The sequence below is a fragment of the Acyrthosiphon pisum genome, chromosome A3, assembly GCF_005508785.2.
Source record: "Acyrthosiphon pisum isolate AL4f chromosome A3, pea_aphid_22Mar2018_4r6ur, whole genome shotgun sequence".
Taxonomy (NCBI): domain Eukaryota; kingdom Metazoa; phylum Arthropoda; class Insecta; order Hemiptera; family Aphididae; genus Acyrthosiphon; species Acyrthosiphon pisum.
In genome coordinates this window covers 13,882,151-13,906,056 of record NC_042496.1, presented here as the reverse complement: position 1 = coordinate 13,906,056, position 23,906 = coordinate 13,882,151, and the positions used below count along the sequence as shown (strand labels likewise).

The window sequence follows — 23,906 nt, the reverse complement described above, 5'->3', positions numbered from 1 at the left end:
TCACACACGACGAGCACATGTACACACATAAGTTTTAAGTCGAGTTGCGTTAATTCTGCGTAGAACACGGATAGGAGATTGGAAATGATTGCGTAATTTTTATTTTTTTTTTCACAAACTTACACGGGATCAGACATTAATAATGAATAAATTAAATTGATTGAGTTCCAGAAAAACGGGTTGATAATGTTTAATTTTTATAATACGAAACATTAAAAAACAAACGTTACCGGCGTCTATAGTTGTACAAACACACACACACACACACACTTGCGTCGTAAGGTTTACACGCGTTACATCGCATAGAATGGATGGCGCGTATGATAGGTACGTTTCGCGTGGTATGTATATTTATATGTACACAATAAATATAATAATATTAAAGTTGTTATGTGAGTCGGTCAGCGTGCGTATAATATTATTAATAATAATTAAATAAATAAACAGTATTTTTTTTTTAGTTAAGTTATGTAAATAGTAGTTATAAAAAAGAGAGGAGTAATAATAAAAATAATAATAATAATAATCATAACATTGAAGTCAGTTTGATGAAAGTATGTAGTAATAATTATAATAATAATAATAATAATAATAATGGTTTGCCGCACGCGTACGAACGCAATACGTACTGATGTGATCGGTGGGCAGTACCGTTCTAAAGGACAAATTCTGAGAAAAACGCGAGTGGCGACGAGCATAGCGGTCTGATAACACGAAGACCGATACAGATCCGAAAGAAACGCGACTTCCGGCCAGTTTTCGGTTGCAATCAGACGCCACGCTCGGTTCCTTATCCTCCAGAAATGTTCCCCATAAAACGCATATAGCCCACCGATTACGATCATCTAAACTTAATCACGTTCATATACGTACGGTCAAAATAATATTAATAATAATAATAATTATAAAAAAAAAATAATAAAAATAACGGCACCCCGCGCGGTACGACGGGGTGCACCGGTTAACGCGGACCAAAACTAATGCTAAATAACATAATAATAATAATAATAATAATAATAATATACGAGTATAATAATTAATAAGTAATAATAATAATTAATAAGAATAAATCGAGTAAAATCGTTACGGGCGTATAGTTATCGGTTTCTTTTCGTTTCTTTTTCTTTTGAACGCGCGCGAAGGAGTGATTTGGAGAGAGGGAGTGAGAGGGAGAAAGATAGTATGTGTGTGTGCGAATACGATAGGAATGATTACATAGTATAGTAGTATAGTACCTATACAGTACATATACGACATAATAATATTACATAAGTTAAGCGTAAGTATAAAAATTCGGAACATCAGAATAATATCATAATAATTGTCTGTAAAACGAACGCCGTTAAAGTAGTAAAAAAAAGAAAAAAAATACTAAATTAATTAACGAAAAATATAATTTAAACTATGTACAAGACTGTTATCACGTTTTGGTATATATAAAAAAATTAGAACAATGTGGCAACGGCCGATGGGCGGGGGGGGAGAGGACGCTCAGAACCCGTAGAAACCAAAATCTGGTTCGCTGAGGCGACGCGGTACGACTGTGGCCGGCACGTGGAACGAGAACACGTCACCGGTGGCCGGTGGAGAACCGGACAGCCTGTTGAACACTGGTAATCGGCCCTCGGGCGACTGCGGCGGCGTGAACATGCTGTCAAGCATGCCGAGCCCGAGGTCGGCCAGCGAACCATCGCTGCCGATGCCGGACGACGATGAGGTGGACAGCGGAGGCGAGGCAGGCGAAGCTGGCTGTATGTAACCGTCGCCCTTGTGCACGAAATGGCATCGTTGACCGTAAGGGCAGTAACCGGCCGAATTGAACGAGCGGCACGGTTCCGTCTTGTACTTGGGGTGTCGGAATACAGGGCGCAGATCTTGTTCGCCGTGCGCGAACTGACACTTGTCGCCGTACGCGCACTTGATTTTCTCGATGTACTGACGGCACATTTCCGTCTTGTATCGCGAGCCCATCGGTGCCTGTGGCGGCAATGGCTGTTGATCGTCGGTCAGTTGTGGTTGTTGCTGTTGCTGTTGCTGCTTACCAGATCCACCGCCCCCGCGACGACCCTGTCCCTGGCGCCGTCTGGGTTCCGATGACACGGATCCCTGATTGCTGCTGCCACTGTTGCTGCTACCTGTCGACGACACCATCTCTTGCCACCAGTGTTCCACTTCCGTGGCCACTGCGCGCGGTCGATTCTGTGTCTGCGGAAAAAGAAAAAATACTATTAAATTTGTATACATTATTTTTTATAAGCTACGATTACACGTACATAATTCGGACACGCTGGTAGGGAGAAACGTGAGAGGTGAATAGAGTACCTATTTATTTTATAATATTAGAAATGTTATATAATTATTAATATAGGTAGGTACTCGAGCGATGCGGTGCGTAAAGAGAAACCTGGTTTTATTTTAATTTTATAATAACGCGATCATCGTATTACAAGTTACAACATTTGCACACACGGGGACCGGTATCAAGTTATTCGTTTGGAAATATTACAAAAGAGTTTTTTGATTTTTTTCTATGTTTACCTATAGTTTTGTTTCTGTGCTTTCGTATATTATGCAAGATACAACGAAAGACATCATGCCAATACAGGCTCAGGTTTTTAATTTACCATTAATGCAGTTATTCCACTTTACAATGGGTTATTAGCGAAAAAAAATCTGTCTAAACAAGGTTACCAATTATTAATTTCCGAGATAAAATAATAATTATAATTTATAACTGTTATTCCCTAACAATAAAACGAATACCTAGTTTAGTAACTACATTAATACCATAGATTACAGAACCACTCATCGCCTATATAATATACTAATCGACCAACTGGCTGTAATAATAAGTTGTTCTAATCGACCAACTGTCTATATGTACCTATTATAATAATAGGGTTATTTGTTTATTTTTCAAAATTAATTCAAAATGTTATATATTTTTAACTTTACAGATCGAGTGGGATATTGTATCAATATTAATACCTTAACACATTTTTTGTTTGAGAACAATATTCCCATAGTAGACACTGCGAGATTTAAAGAAGAATAATACATTTTTTTTTATCGTTTTTAGGCTCAAGTAAAACTACAACGTGTGTAATACCGTAATAACATTTTTCTTGCACATGGCACATCAGCATATGTTTGAGATAGCTGATAATGATTTATCTGCAAACTGTGCATAATAATTATGGTGTGGTAAAATATTAAGTCAACGAATATTTTGAAACGTACAGAAAAAATGAATACTTCTTGTTATAAATGTAAAATCACAATGCAAGTACGTTTGTAAGGAAATACACGAATTGATATGTTACATTAATTGCCAGGTTCACGTAGCATACATATTAATATCACAAGGTTATAAAAAATTATATTCTTTTAGTCAACACGTCGCACACGAGATTTATTTGTATTCACTACCATCGCGTAAACACATGGTTCAAACATTTCAAACGCGTCAAAAATGTAAAGAAAAAAAATATCGTCTTTATTTTCAAATTTCTTCCGATAATATTATATAGCCATTGATGTAATCATTTTCGGTATACTAGACGTAGGGTTCCGCTTCCATTTGCATTATAGTATTACACACACATAATATACATCCGGTCATTATCTATATAGGTACAAACTACGCATTCGGGGAGCTGTCTAGACAGGCAAAAACATCGCACACGTTACAATGGTAATTTATAAGTAATAATAATTATATTGTGTTTTTTTCTTTTCGACAGATGATAGTCTATAACCGAGATATGGAAAACATAAAAGTCGAAATAACAAACGCATAATACACAGACATTACTCATAACTGCCATTCCTCAGTTGTAAATTATTATTTAATAAATAAATTCTTTGATTAATTTTATTTCAATGATTACACACTTAGAACGAAGAATACTAGTCAACTACTATATGAACGAAATGTAAACTCAAAAGATGTCAGTACTTATAAATTATAATGTTCAATATTCGGATAGTGCGCCGTGTTCGCCATTTTCTGAGGAATAAGAAATAGAATAACTGGGTATTTACATTTAAATAGTAACGTTTGAGATAATTATATTTTACTCATTTATTTGACATTAACATATTATTGATAGTGACCTACTAATTTTCTAAGTAACTGTGTATACAACGGACTAATCGACCAGTAAATTATTATTATTTTATTTAACAAATTAGGGATAGACTAAATGGGCTAGACCTTTATAACAACAAATACTATAAAACTATTATAGGGTGTATATTAGTAATTCCAGAGATAGGTAATCAGTGATCATAATAATATGTTCTAATCTGAAGATAATATAATATTGTAGTAAGACAATATATTTGTTTTGATTAAAAACTAATAATAATTATACGTTTTTTGAACGGCCGTATACCATGTGTTTTGTTTCATGTAAACAAAAATGTTCAAAATCAAAACAAAGACAATTTTTCTCCATGATACTATTTTGTCATCTGAGCTCGTTTCGCCAGGTTTTTATACCGTGACTACATTCCTTACTATTATATTGGTTTTTTTTTTTGTCTAATAACGAAAATATGCGCAGACACAGATATTACAACAAACGGACACGGTCAGTGTTTAGAAAGTGAAAATATAACCGGTGCGGTCTTGAACGCTGTTGCATAAGGCTGTTGCGATACTCCACACGCACACACAATATTTTCACGTGTAGTAACAAAAAAGAAAAAAAATTATCATCGTTTATTGTGTCCCACACCGATAAGTCCGAAAAAAATTACGATGACGTTTATGCATTACATCAGTTTTCTCTCTTTTAATCTATTTTTATTCCCTTCAAGACGTCGCCGACTATGTCGCTGTCGTGGGAAACACGTCACACAAACACATACACGCGATGCAAACATACACGCGGTCGTACGCACACACACGCACACACACACATACACAAATATATGCGATTACGCGACAACTTCGGGAAGGACGAAGAAAGTGAAAAAATAAAATATTCTAGACCAAAACAAATGACTAATGATAAAAATTTGAACTTAAAGAAAAAAAGATGTACCCGTGTGCAAAATGTATGTCATCCGCGAAATGCGCTCGCGAAAAAACGCAACGTAACGTCAACAAGCGAAAATATTATAGTCTAATTAAGAGCTAACCCAAAACGATATTGAATTGATAATGATTACCCATTGTTACCGTCTACAAACTATTCCCGTACCTATATAATATTATTTATTATACACACACACTTACATTATAATATGTATGTAGGACGGACGGGCGTCTTCTTGTGTGTACGATTTTTTAGTGACAAGGTCACGTAGTGTGATTGTGAGTGCAATTATACGCAGTGGTAAGCACTGCCGGGATAATGTTTATACATAATTTAATAATACCTATAATAATGGTAATATTAATAATTCAACTATACGGGATATTATGTGTGTTTTTAATTATTTGGGGAGGGAGGAGTGAGTATTGGGTATCTGAGCATTAATTTGTCAACCACATCGTCGTTTTTGCTACAAACTGGTAACGTTAAAAAATTTAAAGAAAAATTGTGAGGCAGTGGCAATTTTATTTATTTGAGCTTGCAGCTGCCCACGTGTTATTAATGTATGGGCCGCGCTGCGCACTATACTAATGATGGACGGGTATCAGTACGGTTCAAGCGCGAGGTGTGGTGGTGGTGATGGCGGCGGCGACGTCAACTTCCTGGTCATGTAGCGAATTTCCTTTCTCTTGTTTCTCTAACATGTGTGACCCCCCCGGGGGCAAGGACGTATTCGATAACCTAAACGTCCCAAACCATGAATCGTTTGTCCTTATTTTTATTGCTGTTTTTTCAAAAATGTACGATACATATATTATGTAGTATTAGTAGGTATAATACATTGATCATTGGATACTACAAACAATATAAAGCCATATACCAATAGTGGTACCTAACGTCTGTGTTTGAACATTATTCAGTCGATTTTTAACACGCGGTCGGTCCCCACAGACGACACACATGTATGAAACGAATGGTATTTCTTTGAACCAAATAAAAACGTTAATTTATTGCCGTTCGTTTACCTAAATACTAGGAGGTGTAGACATAAGTAGGTACGACTACATTGTGTCTAGTACGGCCAACAATGCGCCATGCGGGTCGATGACATGATGGTATATCGTATATTTGAAAATTTACGTTTTTTTTTTAATCCAATATCATTTCAAGATAATAGTTTTTTTTTCGTATTTATACCTTGAAACTTATTTAGAGTGTATAAAAAACCGTGTTTGGTTATCGATTATGGGGATTGAAACGTGACAATAGAATTTATGAGAAAATTGTGGTCGTCTGTTTGTTTTTGGTGAAACATTGTCTTAACGGTTTTCCCAAGAGCAGAGAAAACCGGAAGACTGGCATATAACGGAGGATTCTCGAACCGTGACCACTTTCGATTTTTATGAAATCATATGAACGGCGGTTAATTTACTTATTCAACAATTCGAAATCATTATTATTATTATTATTATTATTATTATCTTATCGCATTAGGGATTTTGATTGGAGCACTTAAACGGTGTAAATAGCGAAAATGTAAACACGCAATGAGGATAGGCTATCGAAATCGATAAAAATAAAAGGCGATATTATAACATAAAACGTTCGGTATTACCATGACCTTAAGAGTTTATCGCTCTACCTGCTCGTTATTGAGTATAATAGTTAAACGGTTTTAATAAAGATATTGTTATTTTTATATGCAAATTTGCTTCATCTCCATAACTGCTAATAATACAATGTTCGAGTCTTATTGATTTTATACGTTTAATTTGCAACCAGCGCGAGAGAATCTTTGTCAAAGTCCCAAGGTAATATAAACTTGTGTACAGTATTGCAAGTGTACACCATTGTGGACCATACTACACTTACAGTAACGAAGTAAACACAACAGCCAATTGGTCGAGTATATTCAGCACTAGTAGGGACAAACACACTACAATCGAACAAACGCGATGGCCTTCACAACATACAATACGTACCTAAAATGTCAAATGGCGACCAATAAAACGTTTCTGGCCTTTAAAACCGTACGACACTTTATCAGTTATATAATCACGTGTGCGCTCATGTAACCGTGTGGTGTATGGGGATTGAAAAAAAAACCTGTTGGAATAGAAAATGTTCGTCTGCACATACGGCGGTCGTTATGCTTTGTGCATGTGAGAAAGACGAAATATAACGATAGTGGGAGGGGGCGGGATGGACCCTTGCCGAGCACACAAAGGGGATCCAACAGGTGGTTGCTGTGTAAGACTAATACCACCCGAAGATTCGGTCGACCCTTTGGGTTGATATGGGGATGGGTAAAAAAAGGAGAGAATAAAACGACAAACAAGAGGTTTCTATATTATTTCTACGAGTGTACAGATGATTTTTCGTTATTGTGTTTGCGCAGCACAAAAACAGACAAAGATGCACCGAAAATATTATCAATAGGTCATAAACCTTATGGACCTAAAACAATAAACCCGAACGGAAAAATGGCTCGCCTGCCGATAACAGCTAATACCAATTTGACGTTTAGGAATATTTGTTTCAGAATTAGAAGCTCGTTCATGTATATTTTTTAAATTATTTTGTTAGGTTTTTAAGTCAGCATACCTATATTGCCCCTATTGGCCAATTAAACCGACTCCGTTATCGCAGACGAGCACGTGATTAGCGGTAACGCAGTAAGGCCGCATTGGAAAAAACTCAATTTTTCAATCATACAACAATTATACAGTATTATTAATTTTATTTGTAATTTATTTATATTGTTATCGTGACGCACGTCTCCGTGATGAATCGACGTCAACGCTCGAGACCAAGAGGTCCGAATCTAACAGAGTGGCGGTAGGGTGTTAGGGTCTTAGGGATCCGCTGCGATACTGCAGTAAATTATTATTAATATCATGACAAAATAAATTTATTTATTAATATTTATTATTATATATTTATTGATTAGTATTATGTCGAAAACAAAAGCCCACCGACAAGCACGTGTCCCACGTGGTCGTGCGACAACGTGCTTTACGTGCCTACTCCGCACCACTTTTGCTGCGACACTACTTTCATTATTAACATGATTTAGTAAAATAACTTAAATATTTTATACTATAATAATATTATAGCAATTAATTAATGTGTATGGTTTTTACCTTAGCGACTGTTTCTCCACTGTTGAACAACGAGTTGGTCATTTTTTCACGTAGATTGTCAAACTTTTCTGTTTTCGTAAATATTTCTGAGACGCACTCGTTTTATTATTTCGTTTTTAATAAATAATAAATTGATTTACCGTAGGCTAATTTTCAGCACGTTGCGTAAAAAAACCGAATCGGTAGACAAAACAACACACTGGTTATTATATAACAATATACTATAATAATAAGTGTATAAATACAATATTATTGTTATAATAATAAAATTATCATGTAATGTAACACTGGGCGATTTCGTGTGATGAACAACGACTTAGCCAATCGACGACCGTGGTCAAGAGGTAAAAAAACAATTGTATATTGTGTATAGAATCGAAAAGCTCGCGGATTAGTTGTCGCTAGGCACAAGTCGCTAAAAATATACTGAAAAACGCCGTGTGATGGTTTGCGTGTAAGAAGCGTGTCTGTCTCGTTGGACCGCGTATGGGTACGTGCCGATCGCGTTATTCGGACTGACGAGCGTACGCGGAGGAACAGTCGAGATCGGCCGCGGCGTGCTGGCTGCCGCCCGACAGACGGACTAGTTTCCCCCTCCCCCCGCCGCCGCGACCCGTACCGCTCGCGACAACGTCTTCCCGTCGAACCCTCTCTCACAGCCCCCGCACCGCGCGCGACCAACGTCGGTGTGCGTTTTCTCTGCGCCGCACGTTACCGCGCTCGCACCACCCCTCGCTTGATTCCCCCCCCACCTGTTCAAGGTCGCCGCCACCGCACAGATGATGATAATATTATTATCGTCGTGTGTACAACGTACGTCGTCTATCGCGTCACGTGTTTTCGACGAGTTCGCCACCGACGACTTGACGCTCACCACTCCTCACCCCAAGCAATACGACAGTGTATCATAGCCATAATTACTAACATAATAATAATTTTACTATCGTTAAAATATTGTTTTGTATTATATTTTCATTTTCTGTTTTTCCGCCCCGCCGCGAAGCAAGAGTAATCGTCGCTCCGCTTCGACCCGTCACCCCTAACTTGTTTCTATCCCTATCATGTGTAATATCAGTAGGTTTTACCATTTAAGTTGGTAGGTTGTTTGAACCCAGTGTTTGAATATTATTATCCTGTCACACACTGCTATCTGGATATCTGGACGAGAAGTAAAATAATAATATTATACTGGTTTACAATTTTACATTCAAATTCTGGTTTTCACATTCGTCTTGTTTGAACTATTGAATTTCATAATAGATAGACATTATTTTTCTCCAACAAATCAGGAAAATGACGTTATACGTGCAAACCTTTTGGTGTCAGTCCGTGGTTTATAAGTGGATATAACCAATAATAAATTGTTTTATTTACCAACTATAGTAACTACCTAATCAAATCCACACACATTATACTATTTACTAAAGCGTCAAATACAAAAGTGATAAGTTTAATTGTCAATTAAAATACCTAGGTACCTAATACTTACAATATATTCCATCACTGCGCTCAGAATTAAAAATATTAAATATACTAAATACATAATATTATATTATGATATATGTGTATATAGTATTATACACAAGTAGGTATATAACGCGCGTGATAAATATTAATTTATTGATGATTACTAAAATATGGTAGGTAAATACAACATATTAACATATAAAATATAAATATATTATACATTCTATATGCATAGTTTATGTATAGGTATATATGAAGAATAGTAGAATACATACCTATTAGCTGGTGCTTACCTATATTGCACCTACCTATGTATTATAATTTATATTATTTACTTGATGTATTGTGTCAAAAAATTGAAATATAATATTGAATTTAAGAAAGTTTGCCTAATGGTGCTACAACACTTCTACATATATGGCATTGCCCTGGAGCAAGGCTCTCCGATCATTTTTTTACTGCAGTCTGTATCTTTTTGGAATGATTAGTGATGTAATGAGATTGAAAACATAGAAGAATCAATTTATTATTATATTTAACCAACTGATTTCTTCCTGAGATTTTTATATATATATAATATTATATAGCAAGTACCTATCTTGTAGTCTAAGATCAAAATATCAGTCAGTTTTTCGGGCTGGTTTAGAATCTTTACGGGCTGAAATCGACCGATAGGTCGTGTTTTAGAGACCCCTATTCTATAAAATTTAACAATGGGATTTACGATGAAAAGACGAACTAAGAAAGGACATAATACAAAATAAAATTTATAAGGAAAACGTTTTTCTCAATGTAAGTAAAATACTAACCACACTGTTCAAGCGTGAGGTGTTCACTGTTGAATTCATTATTTTGAATATGTTTATCTTTTGTTTGGATAAGAACAAAAAACAATTTGTTTAGAATTGTAGTTGATATATTTTACTAGAGAAGTTATGATTTTTTGTTCAATATTTGAATTAAAAATTAAAAATTAAAATATAAAAAGGAGCATGTTTAATAAACACCGTAAATGTTATATGCTGAAAGAGCAAGCTATATACCATATACGGATGTGCACGTGTGTTGTATAATAAAGAAATTGAAATTTACCATTAGTTTTGTTTTTAATTTTCCGAAGATAATATCAGCCTTAATGTATATAATATACTCATCCCGTTTATTCAAGACAATGCAATAAATAATGATGAGAATATAATATTATTTATAATATTCAATAATATTTTTGTTGTTGCTGATTAGTGATTAGTGATAATTATATTGATGACTATGAAGAATAGAATTCTATATATATTGCTGAGTGCTGATGACACTATATATCATATATTACACGATGTAGCGCTGTGCACTACTGTCACTACATGATTATTTGCCGTAGTATTCACTATTAAGTATTAACACAGAATTAGAAATATAAAACATTAATAATATTTAATAATGTAAATATTAACAAATAATCAGCTGCAATACAATGTAACAACTATCTACAACTATCTATTGTTGACGTTTTCGGTTGGGTTGGTTTTACTAAAGGTGTATCGTCTCACACTAGAAATTAAATACAAGTTACTCAATTTTCAATGATTACGAATGTGTAATATGTATTAGTGTATTACCCTATCACTTATCAGTTGACGGTTTTTTCATTTATCAATGTATAACGAAGGCGGAAGGGTATAGAACCTATTAATGGACACAGGTGCCATTCACGTCACTATTCATAAAAAATGAAGGTATATACAAAATACAATAGAAGGTTTTTAAATGTCTAAGATTAAAAAACAACTTATTCTAATAGCAGCTAGGGTGTCTCTCAACATATAACTTTTCTACAATTACATATATTTTGTTCTGTGTTGTTTTTTATACCATAATAAATTCTATAAAATAAAAATAACCTAACCAAATAAAAGTAACAACGGAAATATATTGATTGATATTTGTATAATAACAAACGTTACAACAAACAATACGAACTTAAATTTAAAAAAATGTATTAATACTTAATAGTTACATAGGTATTGTATTATTATGTTACCTCATACCATCCGTTTCCATTCACATTTCTCATACAGTCATACACACAAACGCAACACACATAATAATATGGATAATTATGAACTATCATCCATCAACCATCAATGATCAATCACATGGTTATCACTTATATTATAATGTATAACTGCATTAGTATGTATATGAACTGCATATTAAACAACGTACACTTTTACCCACTATTACTGCTCTGTTGAAGCATTAAAGAGTTAAGCGAGAGTTAAATGAGAAACAAATTGTATAGTATCCGTATATTATGTACATGACATATGTATGAATAAATAAAATTATATACATATCTTTTCTTAAAATCTAAATCGTATTTTAGTTGTTTTATTCTCAAATAACGTACCTATAGAGGTATAATCTTTATATTACGGTTCAGAAATAATAAAGTAATTTAAAATATTATGCAAAACAAATAAGGGTTTTATTCCAATAATTTAACAATTTAATAACGTCTGGTAGTAGGAAATAAACAGGTTTTAAGTTGACCGTTTAGTTTTCAAGGACGTAATACACAATAGGGTTCGATAGAGGGTCACTTGTTTATCATCCGCTTTTTTTGATTCGTCTTTATACAAGTAAAATTACGTAGTAGTTACGGTATGAAAAACCTTTTTTTTAAAGACTATTTTATATTGATTAATAGCTTTAATAAAATAGGTTACAAAAAAATATATGTATAATTTTATATTAAACTCGGTTAATTAACAAAAATATACATATTTCTGATTAGGTATAAAAAATAAGTAAGAAAATAAGAACACTCGACTAATGGAGTTACGTTGTTTTATATAACTTATCACATTTTCCCCAGCAAAAAATTATCTCAAAAGATTATTCATTTGACCTCATAACTAAAATTAATAACAACATAAAATACGTATTACATTATTTCAAACACAATATTTGACGTTTATAACGAGAAAAAATTCTCTTAATTGAAAATAAATCAGATTATTAGTTAAAACACTATTAAATTATCTAATGAAACTATATAACCAATGCAATGATAATATTACTTATTAAGAAATATTAAATAATAACATCGTTCGTTGGCACAACTCAATGGAATGAAAAACGTCTGTAGTTGAATATTTTATTGCTGTCAGTGCTTATATTAGTAACAATATAGTTTAATGAAAAATGAAAATAATCAAAAATCGAGTTGTATACAAATCAACACTTTACGTGATAAAACTTCTAACAAAAAACTGTACGACTGTAAAGATTATAACGTCCAATATACAACATACATTATACATATTTTATACCTGCGTTTAAATTTCGTTTACACTTAGTATATTTTACACTGTCTCAGAAATGTATACATAAATCTGAAAAGGGGCATCGGGAGAATGAGAATCTAGAAAGTAATAACAACACAATTTTTGGTTATTTTAACAAGTAAACGTTTCTTTTTTATATACTATCCTAGAACAATGCGTGCAGATTATTACAGAACGTACGCTTAATGTTTATATTAGGTATTTAAATTATAATGCTTGAGAATGACGGATGAAGTGAAAGCAAAATAATTTGTCACTATTTTATAAACGTGAGCACTTGATTTTACGGTCTTATTTACCCAGTGGTAGTATATGACGCATTTGTATAATTATTTTACATTTGTGAAGATGTTTATTTAAAAAAATCGTTTTATTACAAAAATATATTATAGGTACTTAACACTTTTTTTTTTGGATCATTAATTATTGTTTCATTAAAATAAATATTCCGGAAATAAAAGCATAAAACGGTTTGTCAGACTAACGAGAAGACTGAGATCATAATGGTATCGTGGAAATTGCTGTTAATTAAGTTAAAGGCTTATAGGTACTTTTCTCTTATAGTTTAAACAAATAGGGTCAAATTTTGAAGTTTGTTTTATAACGTGCTTTGACGTTACAGTTGTGTTTAATTAATTATTAGGAAATAAGTATTAAAACGTAATATCTATAGTTGAATAATTAAAAGAAAAGTTTAAGGTATTAAAATAATATTTAAATACAAAATATTATATAGGTATAGGTACCTAATAAGATAAATTAAATGTATATAGACGCAATATGATGATATGCAATTTTGTATGAAATGTGCATTTAAATTAAGTAATTATAATTTATAACGGCCAACGGGAAAAACACTGTTTGAAAATAATTCAAATATTTTACGGGCAATTAAGTTGATAATATTAAATAATGAATTGACAGACGATAGTAGAAGTTTGGTATAGGTAATCATTGTTGTTTAATTTTAGGTTTAAAATATGATAATACCTATATAATATAAACTATTGTTATTCTAACATCTGATTTCCAATGTTTTTTTTATAAATACGATAAACCCAATATGAATAAATTATTCATCTCGGAGATAATAATATAGATAAGTATATAAAGTTAAAAAATTGAAGCACTGCCAAATCTTTATAGTCAATGTTTATGAGTTGTGTTATTCCTTCTTAAAATTAAAAAAATAATTACCTAAGAAATGTCTATTATATATTTAAATATTTTATTAAAATGCTCATTGTATTTATATCGCTATAATATGCAAATAATAATTATTGTTTTGTACTACAATCTTTAAAATTGAAATGTTATTAAGTCAATCGAATCACCAACACAAGGTGCTGCGTAGTACGTAGGTATAAAATATTTTTCAACTAACAGTATAATTTATTTATATCGACTGACAGTTGTATCTCAGTAACAGTAACAATTAAAATATAAAAATTATGAGTGGCATTTTGTCTTGAGTAACCATCACGTGCTTATTCAATCAAATTGATTATGATTAATAATGCAGCTCTTGCGTACAAGACGTGAAAATTGCATAAAAATATTATTTTGTAATATATTATGTATCAAACCTAATTTAAGTTTGATTCGTTTTCGTGATTAGACTATAATAAAAATATAATATAGAAAATTAAGCATATCTCATGTTATACGTACGGTTACGTAGGTACTACATTTTACATGCAGTATAGTACTATATACATCATACATGTAATGTATATAAAAACCTAATTAATAGTGCGTTGTTTTAAAATATTATATACCATGTACGATGTACCTTGCAGTAGAGGTATCATATAGGTACATATCTATCTTTAATAAAAAAAACATGTATATAGATCAAAATATAAAATATTGTAATCATAACTACGAAAAATGTTATCTCTGAATTGGGATTACAAAAATAGGTATAAATTTAAATATATAATATTAATTGAATAATATTAATTTTAAATATTAATTTTATACATTTAGGTAGCGATATTGAAGTATTGGTACATATATGCATGTAAATATATAAGTACTAAAATCAATATGATGGATTTATTAAATTGTATATGTTGTTTAATGTTTGGACATCAACTGGACGTTTTATCAAACTATTAATTATTATTAATTATTAAATTATTAATTAGCAATATCTCTGTTTGAAAAAAAAATATTTCTATTATTTAAATAATAGAATAAATCTAATTAATTTTATCTTTGATAATCAAAGAACTATATAGCCATATAGGTATAACATATATAGATCATAGATGTTAAAGTTATACACTTATTCTGGTAGCGCTAATATATTATTATGTATAAGCAAATAGGTATGCATCGATGTCAAATGTTTACATTACGTCATTATAATTTAAGAATAATCAAAGGTGGATATTCCGATATTATAAACCTAGTTATAGTTACTACTCAATAATAAATCATAAGCTACAAATTTTTAATTATTTAAAAAAAAATTTTAATTTATCATTCACAGTTTATTTTTCGGGAAATACAAACTATATTTTACAGAATCTTGACACCAGCTTAAACAATATTTTCTATAATACATTTTTTATTAAACTCAATTTTATTTATAGGATGTATTATACTCTATTTTAATTGTATGAACTATATGGAATAGATTATATTATTATTTGTTACATATTGTATTAAGGTGTTCTCCTTGATGGAACGATTTATCATAAAGTGTCCGCTGGCATATTGTGAGGCCAACTCGTTTATAGAAACAGCAATATCGCGTAATCGCCGTACATCACGGAAGTGTTCACCATCATTGAATAATGTATTTACCTACCTATACAGTATATAGTAGGTTTATGCCATAGATGGCTATATGAGAGTATGAGACTAATGTGTATATTATGGACGTAGGAAACACTTATCATGTATTCATGCGTATACACTTCTAAAAAAAAACATAGGTATTATAATATTATCTATTATATTTTATCAGCGTTTAGTCAAACATACAAATTACAAGGCCCATTAAAGCTATAGAAACTTATCACGAAATTATCAAAATATAATATGCATTTTTCAGTTATTTCACTTGCATTTGAGTTTCTGCTGATAAATATATAAGACTTAGAATAATGACATGTAATTTTATTTTATTCAAAACTCATCTCCTTAATTTTTTATTTACAGAATTCATCTATAAAAATTGTACCTATACATAAAACATTGATTTTAATTGTTTTTATTTCGTTTCGTACATAATATGACATATCTAATTGTATTAATCTCTTTTGATAAAGTCATATTATAAAACAAATCGCTTATCAAAACCCTAACACAATCAACTAACAATGTTCGTGAATTGTGACGATTGCCGGTCTGACGATACTCGTGGTAATAATATGACCCTTAGTAATTTTTTTTGTATGTCGATGAAATTCGATATCTCATCTGATAATATTATGTGATTTATCTTAAATTCTTAACCTTGGATTTTGATATTACATTAAAACAGTTCCATTCAGCGTATAACGTATATATGATGTGTTTTCAAAAATTATCAATCTACATACAATAATACGTCTAAATAATATTATTATTTATATAGGAAGTCCAACTATGTTTATCTTTGTCAATAATTTTTCCTACATAATTAAAATGTATGAAAACTATATTGATAAAGTGGTATTATCAAATTCATTGAAATTGTAATTATATTTCTTCTGATGCAATAAAATCAAATGAATTAACGAACTTGATCGACTTTCAAACATCACTTATCACGATGCTGATAACATACATCTTAGGTAAACTACCAATTTATAGGTGCACTACCAATGGGGGTTCGCGAGATGATTACATTATTTTAATATGACTCTTGATAGACCCCACATTAATAAACTCTTTGAATTTTTTTTTAATATAATTCAAAATTTCTTTATTCACAATTATTTTAGATACAATTATAAATACATAAGAAAAAAAGGTTATATCAGCAATTATTAGTGAGGAGACCATCATTCCCTTAAATACGTCATTGCTTATATCTTGGTTTACCTACATTTAGCCTCCCCTAGCTTAATTTGAAATTTATAAAAAAATTATACTATATTTCTATTCTATGATTTGTAGGTGCCAATGTTTTTTTTATTTTTTTTTGGAATGTAGGTAACGTATTATATTTTGCCATTTTTTCCTTGCATTTTTACATCATATTTTTTATCTTTTTTTTGTGCTTATAATTTAATATTATATTTAAACGCATTGTGCATTCAATTCCGGTCTCTATAACTAAATTTAGGACATAATACATTATTACGTCTTTATAGTATGCGCATAGTATATATAAACTATATCTAAATAAGTACTTAAAGTACCTACTTATTGACGTATTGTAGGTATACCATGTTTTTTAATGATTGGACTTATACGGAATAATATTGCTTACATACGGCATTCCATAATATAAGATACCTACTGTAGCAGAGAGTTTTGCTTGTTTTGATAAATTTATAACGTCATGTCAAATATCTACTTACCGTACTGGTCAGTGATCAACACATTTACAAAATATTGAAAGTGTTTAGACGGCAGTGCATACCTATTATAGGTACTTAATATATTATTATAAATTACTATAATATTATTATCGTGTAAAAACTAAAAACTTATCATCGTTATAACTTATTATAAGTAGATGCACCACTTATCATAAAAAGTTCAAAACAAAAAATGTAAATGCACCAAATAGGTAGATATTAGATAAACATATATCCTAAGGTATAAAAGAATCGTATTATAAATTTAAATTTAAAACATTTTTATATTAGGTACCTATACTTATAGGTTTTTCGGGCTTGATGATTGTGCCCTAAGCCCTTTAAATGTACTTAAATACGTGTTTTGAGAGTTTGAAAACGTTGAATATTGTGTTTAATTGTGGTACCTGCAGTGATGAAAATAAGAGGCATACAGCTGCTATGCTACATCAAAACGTAAATAGCATTAAAAACTGGTGGTGGTATATGTTTTCTGACTTTCTGTATATTATGTAATTATTTAGTTGAAGAAAATCAAAACAACTCTCAGCGGCGACTGGTAGAAGCTATAATATATCTGAGCGCACAAGGCAAGTTCGTGCAACATCCATCCTGTGTAGATTTACAAAAACCAATTCACCCGGGTTTTCTTACGCTTATATTTTTGCTTCAAGCTTCTTTAAATTTTGAAATTTGAAACATTGATCACGCCGAAATAGCTTAGGACAATGTAAAAAATTGAGCCATTATATATTAAGCTGTTTGTACAAGGGAAACTTTCTCAGTTTACATTATTGTAACTGATTCACTAACTCATAATTCAAATTAAAGACCCTTCTCGAACGGGTACAATTGAGACATTTGGCACTAAGATTGTTATAGTGTAAGTAAAAACAAAAATCCGGAAATCAAAATGTTCTTAAAATTTATGTAGGAAAAAAAGGTCTAGATGCGTGAAATAAAAATAAAAATAATAAAAATGTATAACGGAATATAAAAATGGTAACTTGACAGATACCTACCATATTATTCAATAAAAAGTAATTCATAAAAATGTTCTTTTATTTTCAGATATGATTTTGTAAAACAAATGTTGTATAAGCAAGCCAAAATTAAGAATAATGACTAAAAATTGAAGATTAATAAAATATAGTAAGTTATACAAAATATACCACTTATATAAACTATAAAGAAATGTAATTAATTTTAAATGTATGCAAAATAGTAATAAAAATGTACATTTTTTATAATATAATAATATTGGTGTAATTGTGTTATTTCCTAGGTATAGGTACATTATTTTATCATTGTATGGCTCATGAACAATTTATCATTAATTTATATTTGCGTAATTTTGACGAACGATGTTATCGAATGCTATCCTATAAGTTTTTTCATATAGTGGAAAAGTGCAGAAACGGTGTCAAAGGAAAAACATACTTTTGGCGGAAAAAGGAGTCCACCAATTTATGATTTGGTTGAAAAGGGAAAAGTATACTTTTTTCGGTAACCTGCAGCAATGCCTTTTTTTAGTGAAAACTTTATTGTTTATTACTGCAATGATTTGCTGTAGAGCTATAATATATTGATATTATAGTATAATAGCATATACTATATACATATAACTGGCTAACTGTATAATATATAATTAAGATTATCATTTATAACATACGTATAGGTACATGAAGGGATTTAGGGGTTCAATAGAATTAATTTAAAATATTTATTTTTTTTAAATTATGCTCTACACCTTGATTTTTTATCCTGTATACGTGTAGCCTGTAGATTATGGACATAGTCTATAATCTTACAGAAAAATACGAATTTACTAGTTGTATAATAATAGGTATGTCTTTTTAAAAACTTTAAAAACATCCGTTCAAAACTTTGCTCGATTCGGCGGATTATAGTGTCATTGATTAAATATACAGTATATTATTTAATCAATGATAGTGCTGTAGGTATATTATTATATTTATAACTAATTGTGACGTCGTCTATCGGCCAACGTTGTCTGCTTGACAAATGTTAATCAATATTATTGTGCTAGGAACATGCTTATTGCTTACATAATAGTGGTGTAGACGCGTGTTGTTAATATAATATATTATGTATTACTTATATAGTTATATATATATTTATATATTTAACACTTATAGAGTAACAGATCGCTTACCATACCTATACACTAAAATATATATACATAATATAATATAAGGTACTCTATATATGATTTATTTATGTATTATTATTATTTCGTAGTGAGACTGTATAAAAAGGAACGTAGATCATAATATATAATTATTATGTCCTTCTCTAGTAAAAAACAACAACTAAAATTAGTAATTTACGCCCTTGGGTGTAGTACCTAACTATGGTCGGGGCGGTAAATAAGCACATGCAATTCATGTAGAGAATAGAATATGATTATTGCTTCGTATATACACAATCACGAAATACTATTAATATAAGCAATAACTATATTATAATAAAATTCAAAGTTTTACATTTACGTTCGCGGAAATTGGTCCACGGTCCACGTATATACTGGTTTTGTATTAGTATTACTTTTTGTGTTGAGGCGAGTGGGAGAAGGCTGAAGGAATTAAATATTGCCCGAGGGCGTGGAAATCTTGTACCTTTATTCACATATGACATTGTGTACAGCAACCCTCGTGCGGAGGAGGCGCCGTATACCTGTATACAGTCTGCTGCAGATACATGCCGATCACCTGCGCCGTGAAATCGTTTTAAACAGTTTAGACTGTTTAGCGAACACGACGCCACGAGGTTGGCTATCGATATTCTTCAGCTACAAAAACAAAAACCGATTACTATAATATATTTTATAGCGGGGAGTCGCTAACCTTTAACAACAAGTGAGCCACATTAAATATTTTAAGTATGGCGATCTACCATCTACCACTATTTGTTTAGGTATACTATTTTTATTATTACTTGTAGTATAATAATAAATTGTACAATAATATTCTTCTTTTATTATTTCTCCTTCGGAAAATTGTATGTTTTTCTTCGCTCATAAATACTTCAATTTGCGTATAAAGTGTAAAAGTGTGTTTAAGCCTCAAACTTTAAGATTACGCATGTGATCAACAGATATAAGAATAAATAATTTTTAAGAAGATCGACCAATATTCCTCTAAACATCGACCAATCAATCGCGATCGACTGGTTGACAGTCCCTGTTCTATATAGCTTCAACGTTGTACGTGTGCAGCCATGAATGTGCCCATATGATATATTATTATGTAACATAATAATATGAGCATGGAGATATGAGAATGTACTTATTCGCCAGTTTTGAATCAAAACAATTTACTGATTAGATTTACCTACTATATTTCCAATGCGTTAGGTTTTCTATTGTTTCCCTTTCATCAGCCAAGTCAAATTGATTATATGTACTTGCTTAATAATATTAAATCGTTAAATAAATAAAATATAATATATATTATACAGTGGGTTGTGGCACTATATTATGTGAATATCCCACGGTCTGACGTGCTTCGGTGTTAAACGATTAATATAATATATATTGTTGTATTTTTTTTTTTTTTTTTTATTATAATTGATAATAATACGGTCGTTCGACCTTTATATCGCAATCAGAGAATATGCCAGTAACTTACACGCGTGAGCATTTTAAAAATATGTTTTTACACGCATGTCAGATAGTAAGACAAAATATTTTTAAATAATAGGTACGAAGGACGCGTAGGTGCTCACGCATATAATCATAATAATATCAATTTATTATGTAATACTACAACTTACTATGTAGACATATTCGTATAAAATATGTAGTATATAGGTGCGCAAAACGCACAAATATTTTGTTGTTATCGATAGTAGTGATAAGAATGATAAGATTGTATTGGCTATGTTGAGATAATATATTTATATTATATTATTTGCGATTATTTGTAATTAGTGGAAATTGAACAAGGTTGGGGGGGCAGTGTGAAATTAGCCCCCCAAGTTATAAACGGTCGAATCACGGAAAAAAAAACCAAAAAATAAAAAACCAAATTTTTATATTTTGCTATATTATGTCATATTTTATTAGACATAAGTTTTAATTTTCTAATTAAAAATGTTGATCAATAATCCAACTGCCCAGGTGTTCTATCTGTTGAATACTATTGTCAGTGGAGTTTATTGGGGGTGGGCCTAGTGGGCTGCAGCCCCCTCCCCGAAATTACAGTCTTTTTAAATAGAACAACAATATATTTTATTAGGTACTATATAAGTTATAATATTTCATAGACTGTTGAAAAATAACAAATACGAATATATTTATGGAAACTGTTAAATATATATATAGTAGACAGTAGCCTCTAAGTAATAGATCACTTGCTAGTTTCTATCTACTATAGCCCACCCCAAAAATTATTTCTATATACGTCACTAACTATCGTAACCTAATTAGTGCATTTTGAATAATTAAAAATAATATATATATTTTTATATTTAAAAATATATAAAAACGAGCTTAACTATGTTATACTATGTTTTGGGAGTATTATTTCCGTGTTGGAAAAATTGTTATTAGTAGTTTTCATTATTTTTACTTAATTTAACAGAAAAAATTATCAATCTTTATTATTTTTATTATTTAATATAATTTATGTCTGTATTGACAATTTTTAAAACGTTAAACTTATTTTAAATTATTATTCTTATTATTGTATTGTGACAAATTTTTAAAACGTATTTAAAAAATATAAAATGTTCAATTTTTATAGCTAAGGATTGAAAATTTAAAACAACGATTCTCATAAATAGTTCATACTGTAACCAAACAATGAGAACAATATATAAATACTATTTATATATAAATTGTTTGAATTGACGTAACTTATTGTAAAATGTAAAAAAAGGTTTAAATTTTTTTTTTATATATTTTCAAACTTACTTTTTATCGACCATTAGTAACTTAGCTAGGTATGTATAGTGAAAATTAATATTTAAAATATTTAAAAAAATACAATAATATTATGTGAATAATATGACATAAATTCATAATATTATAGTAAAATACAAAAATATGGTTTTTATTTTCATGGTTTTTTTTCCGTCTACCAAGTAGTCGTATAGGCAGATGTTTAGTACAAATTAATACGAACTAATAGATACATATATTGGTACTTATATTCGTATTCGGTACCGCGAAAAAATAACCCCGGAAATTTAGACCCCGAAAAAATAACACCACGATAAAATAACCACGGAAAAAATAACCCCATAATATGAGATTTTGTAAATTAAACTCAAAGCAATACAAAATGTATAACATACCTATTACCTACGTACAATTGTTGTTCCCACAAATAATATTAATTTTGGATTCAATGATAAATACGAGCATATTAGCACTAAAACTATAAAAAATATACTATTATATTCAATAATTTACTGACTGTTTATGGAAGTTTCACTACATCACTATATCACATCAAAATATAGATTTCGGTTTCGGTTTCGATTGCTAAAGAAATGTATTTAATGGTTTCGGTCTATTTCGGTACAGTTCCAGTCCCTGATTTAAACTTTTTAAAGATTAAATAAATAATTTAGTTTATATATTAAAATAATAAGGTTAATCAAATCCTAATTTATTTCTAAATTTATTAAAAAAAATTATTTGATATTCCAAGAATATAATTTGTTATGAAATATAAATTGTAATTAAAAAAGTATTTTAAATTTAAATTATTTCTAGTCACTAGGTATGTGAACATATTATAGTACATCATAATTGATAGCATAACTATAAAGTATAAATATTAATTTGGTAATTTTGGTCATAAACAATTTTTTGTATTATGTATTTTTAAACGTTTTCTGATCTTCTAGCCTATTTTTAATTAATCTATTTGATTACTAAAATGGTTCATATTCATAATTAACAATGGGTGTATAATCTTTGTTAAATTTCCGATAATTTAAGTTACTGCAAGATTCTATACGATGTAATATATTAATACGGTATATTATATTATATATTATTAAATTTTGTATCTTCTAAATACACGCAAAATTAAGAAAAACCTGTGTAATTATATTTACACGTGATCCATATAAGAGTATCCGTGTATACCTACCTACGTTAAAAAAATACACGTGTACTTTTAATACCAGTAGGAAATCGTAAGCCCTAAATTATAGTAAAATTATATTAAACCTAATTTATATTAAAAAAAGACGCCCATTGGCGGAACTTTTAACTTTATTAATTAATTATTAACAAGATACGACAAGATAGCCTATATAAATATATAATATTATATAATAAAATATAATAATGATAATATAATATATATTGTATTGTAGGTAAATGAATTAGGATTAAAAAAGAAATAC

General features: G+C 30.4%; 1 protein-coding gene across 1 annotated transcript; it reads right to left on the bottom strand.

Moving 5' to 3' along the window:
* Window positions 1-284: 284 nt before the first annotated feature.
* On the bottom strand, window positions 285-8,744 carry LOC100162438 (mRNA decay activator protein ZFP36L2-A). The gene is made up of 2 exons (XM_001944622.5): window positions 8,189-8,744; window positions 285-2,205 (listed from the first exon to the last, which is right to left on the bottom strand). Exons 1-2 carry the CDS (start codon window positions 8,228-8,230, stop codon window positions 1,492-1,494), a joined length of 756 nt encoding a protein of 251 aa, XP_001944657.2. The 5' UTR covers window positions 8,231-8,744; the 3' UTR covers window positions 285-1,491.
* Between the last annotated feature and the right edge of the window lie 15,162 nt (window positions 8,745-23,906).

Bases quoted from the DNA above. Each gene is read 5' to 3' on its own strand.
- LOC100162438 (XM_001944622.5), bottom strand. From the start codon at position 8,230: ATGACCAACTCGTTGTTCAACAGTGGAGAAACAGTCGCTAAG. The intron at 2,206-8,188 runs GTAAAAACCATA...CTTTTTCCGCAG, and splicing joins GTGGAGAAACAGTCGCTAAG to ACACAGAATCGACCGCGCGC.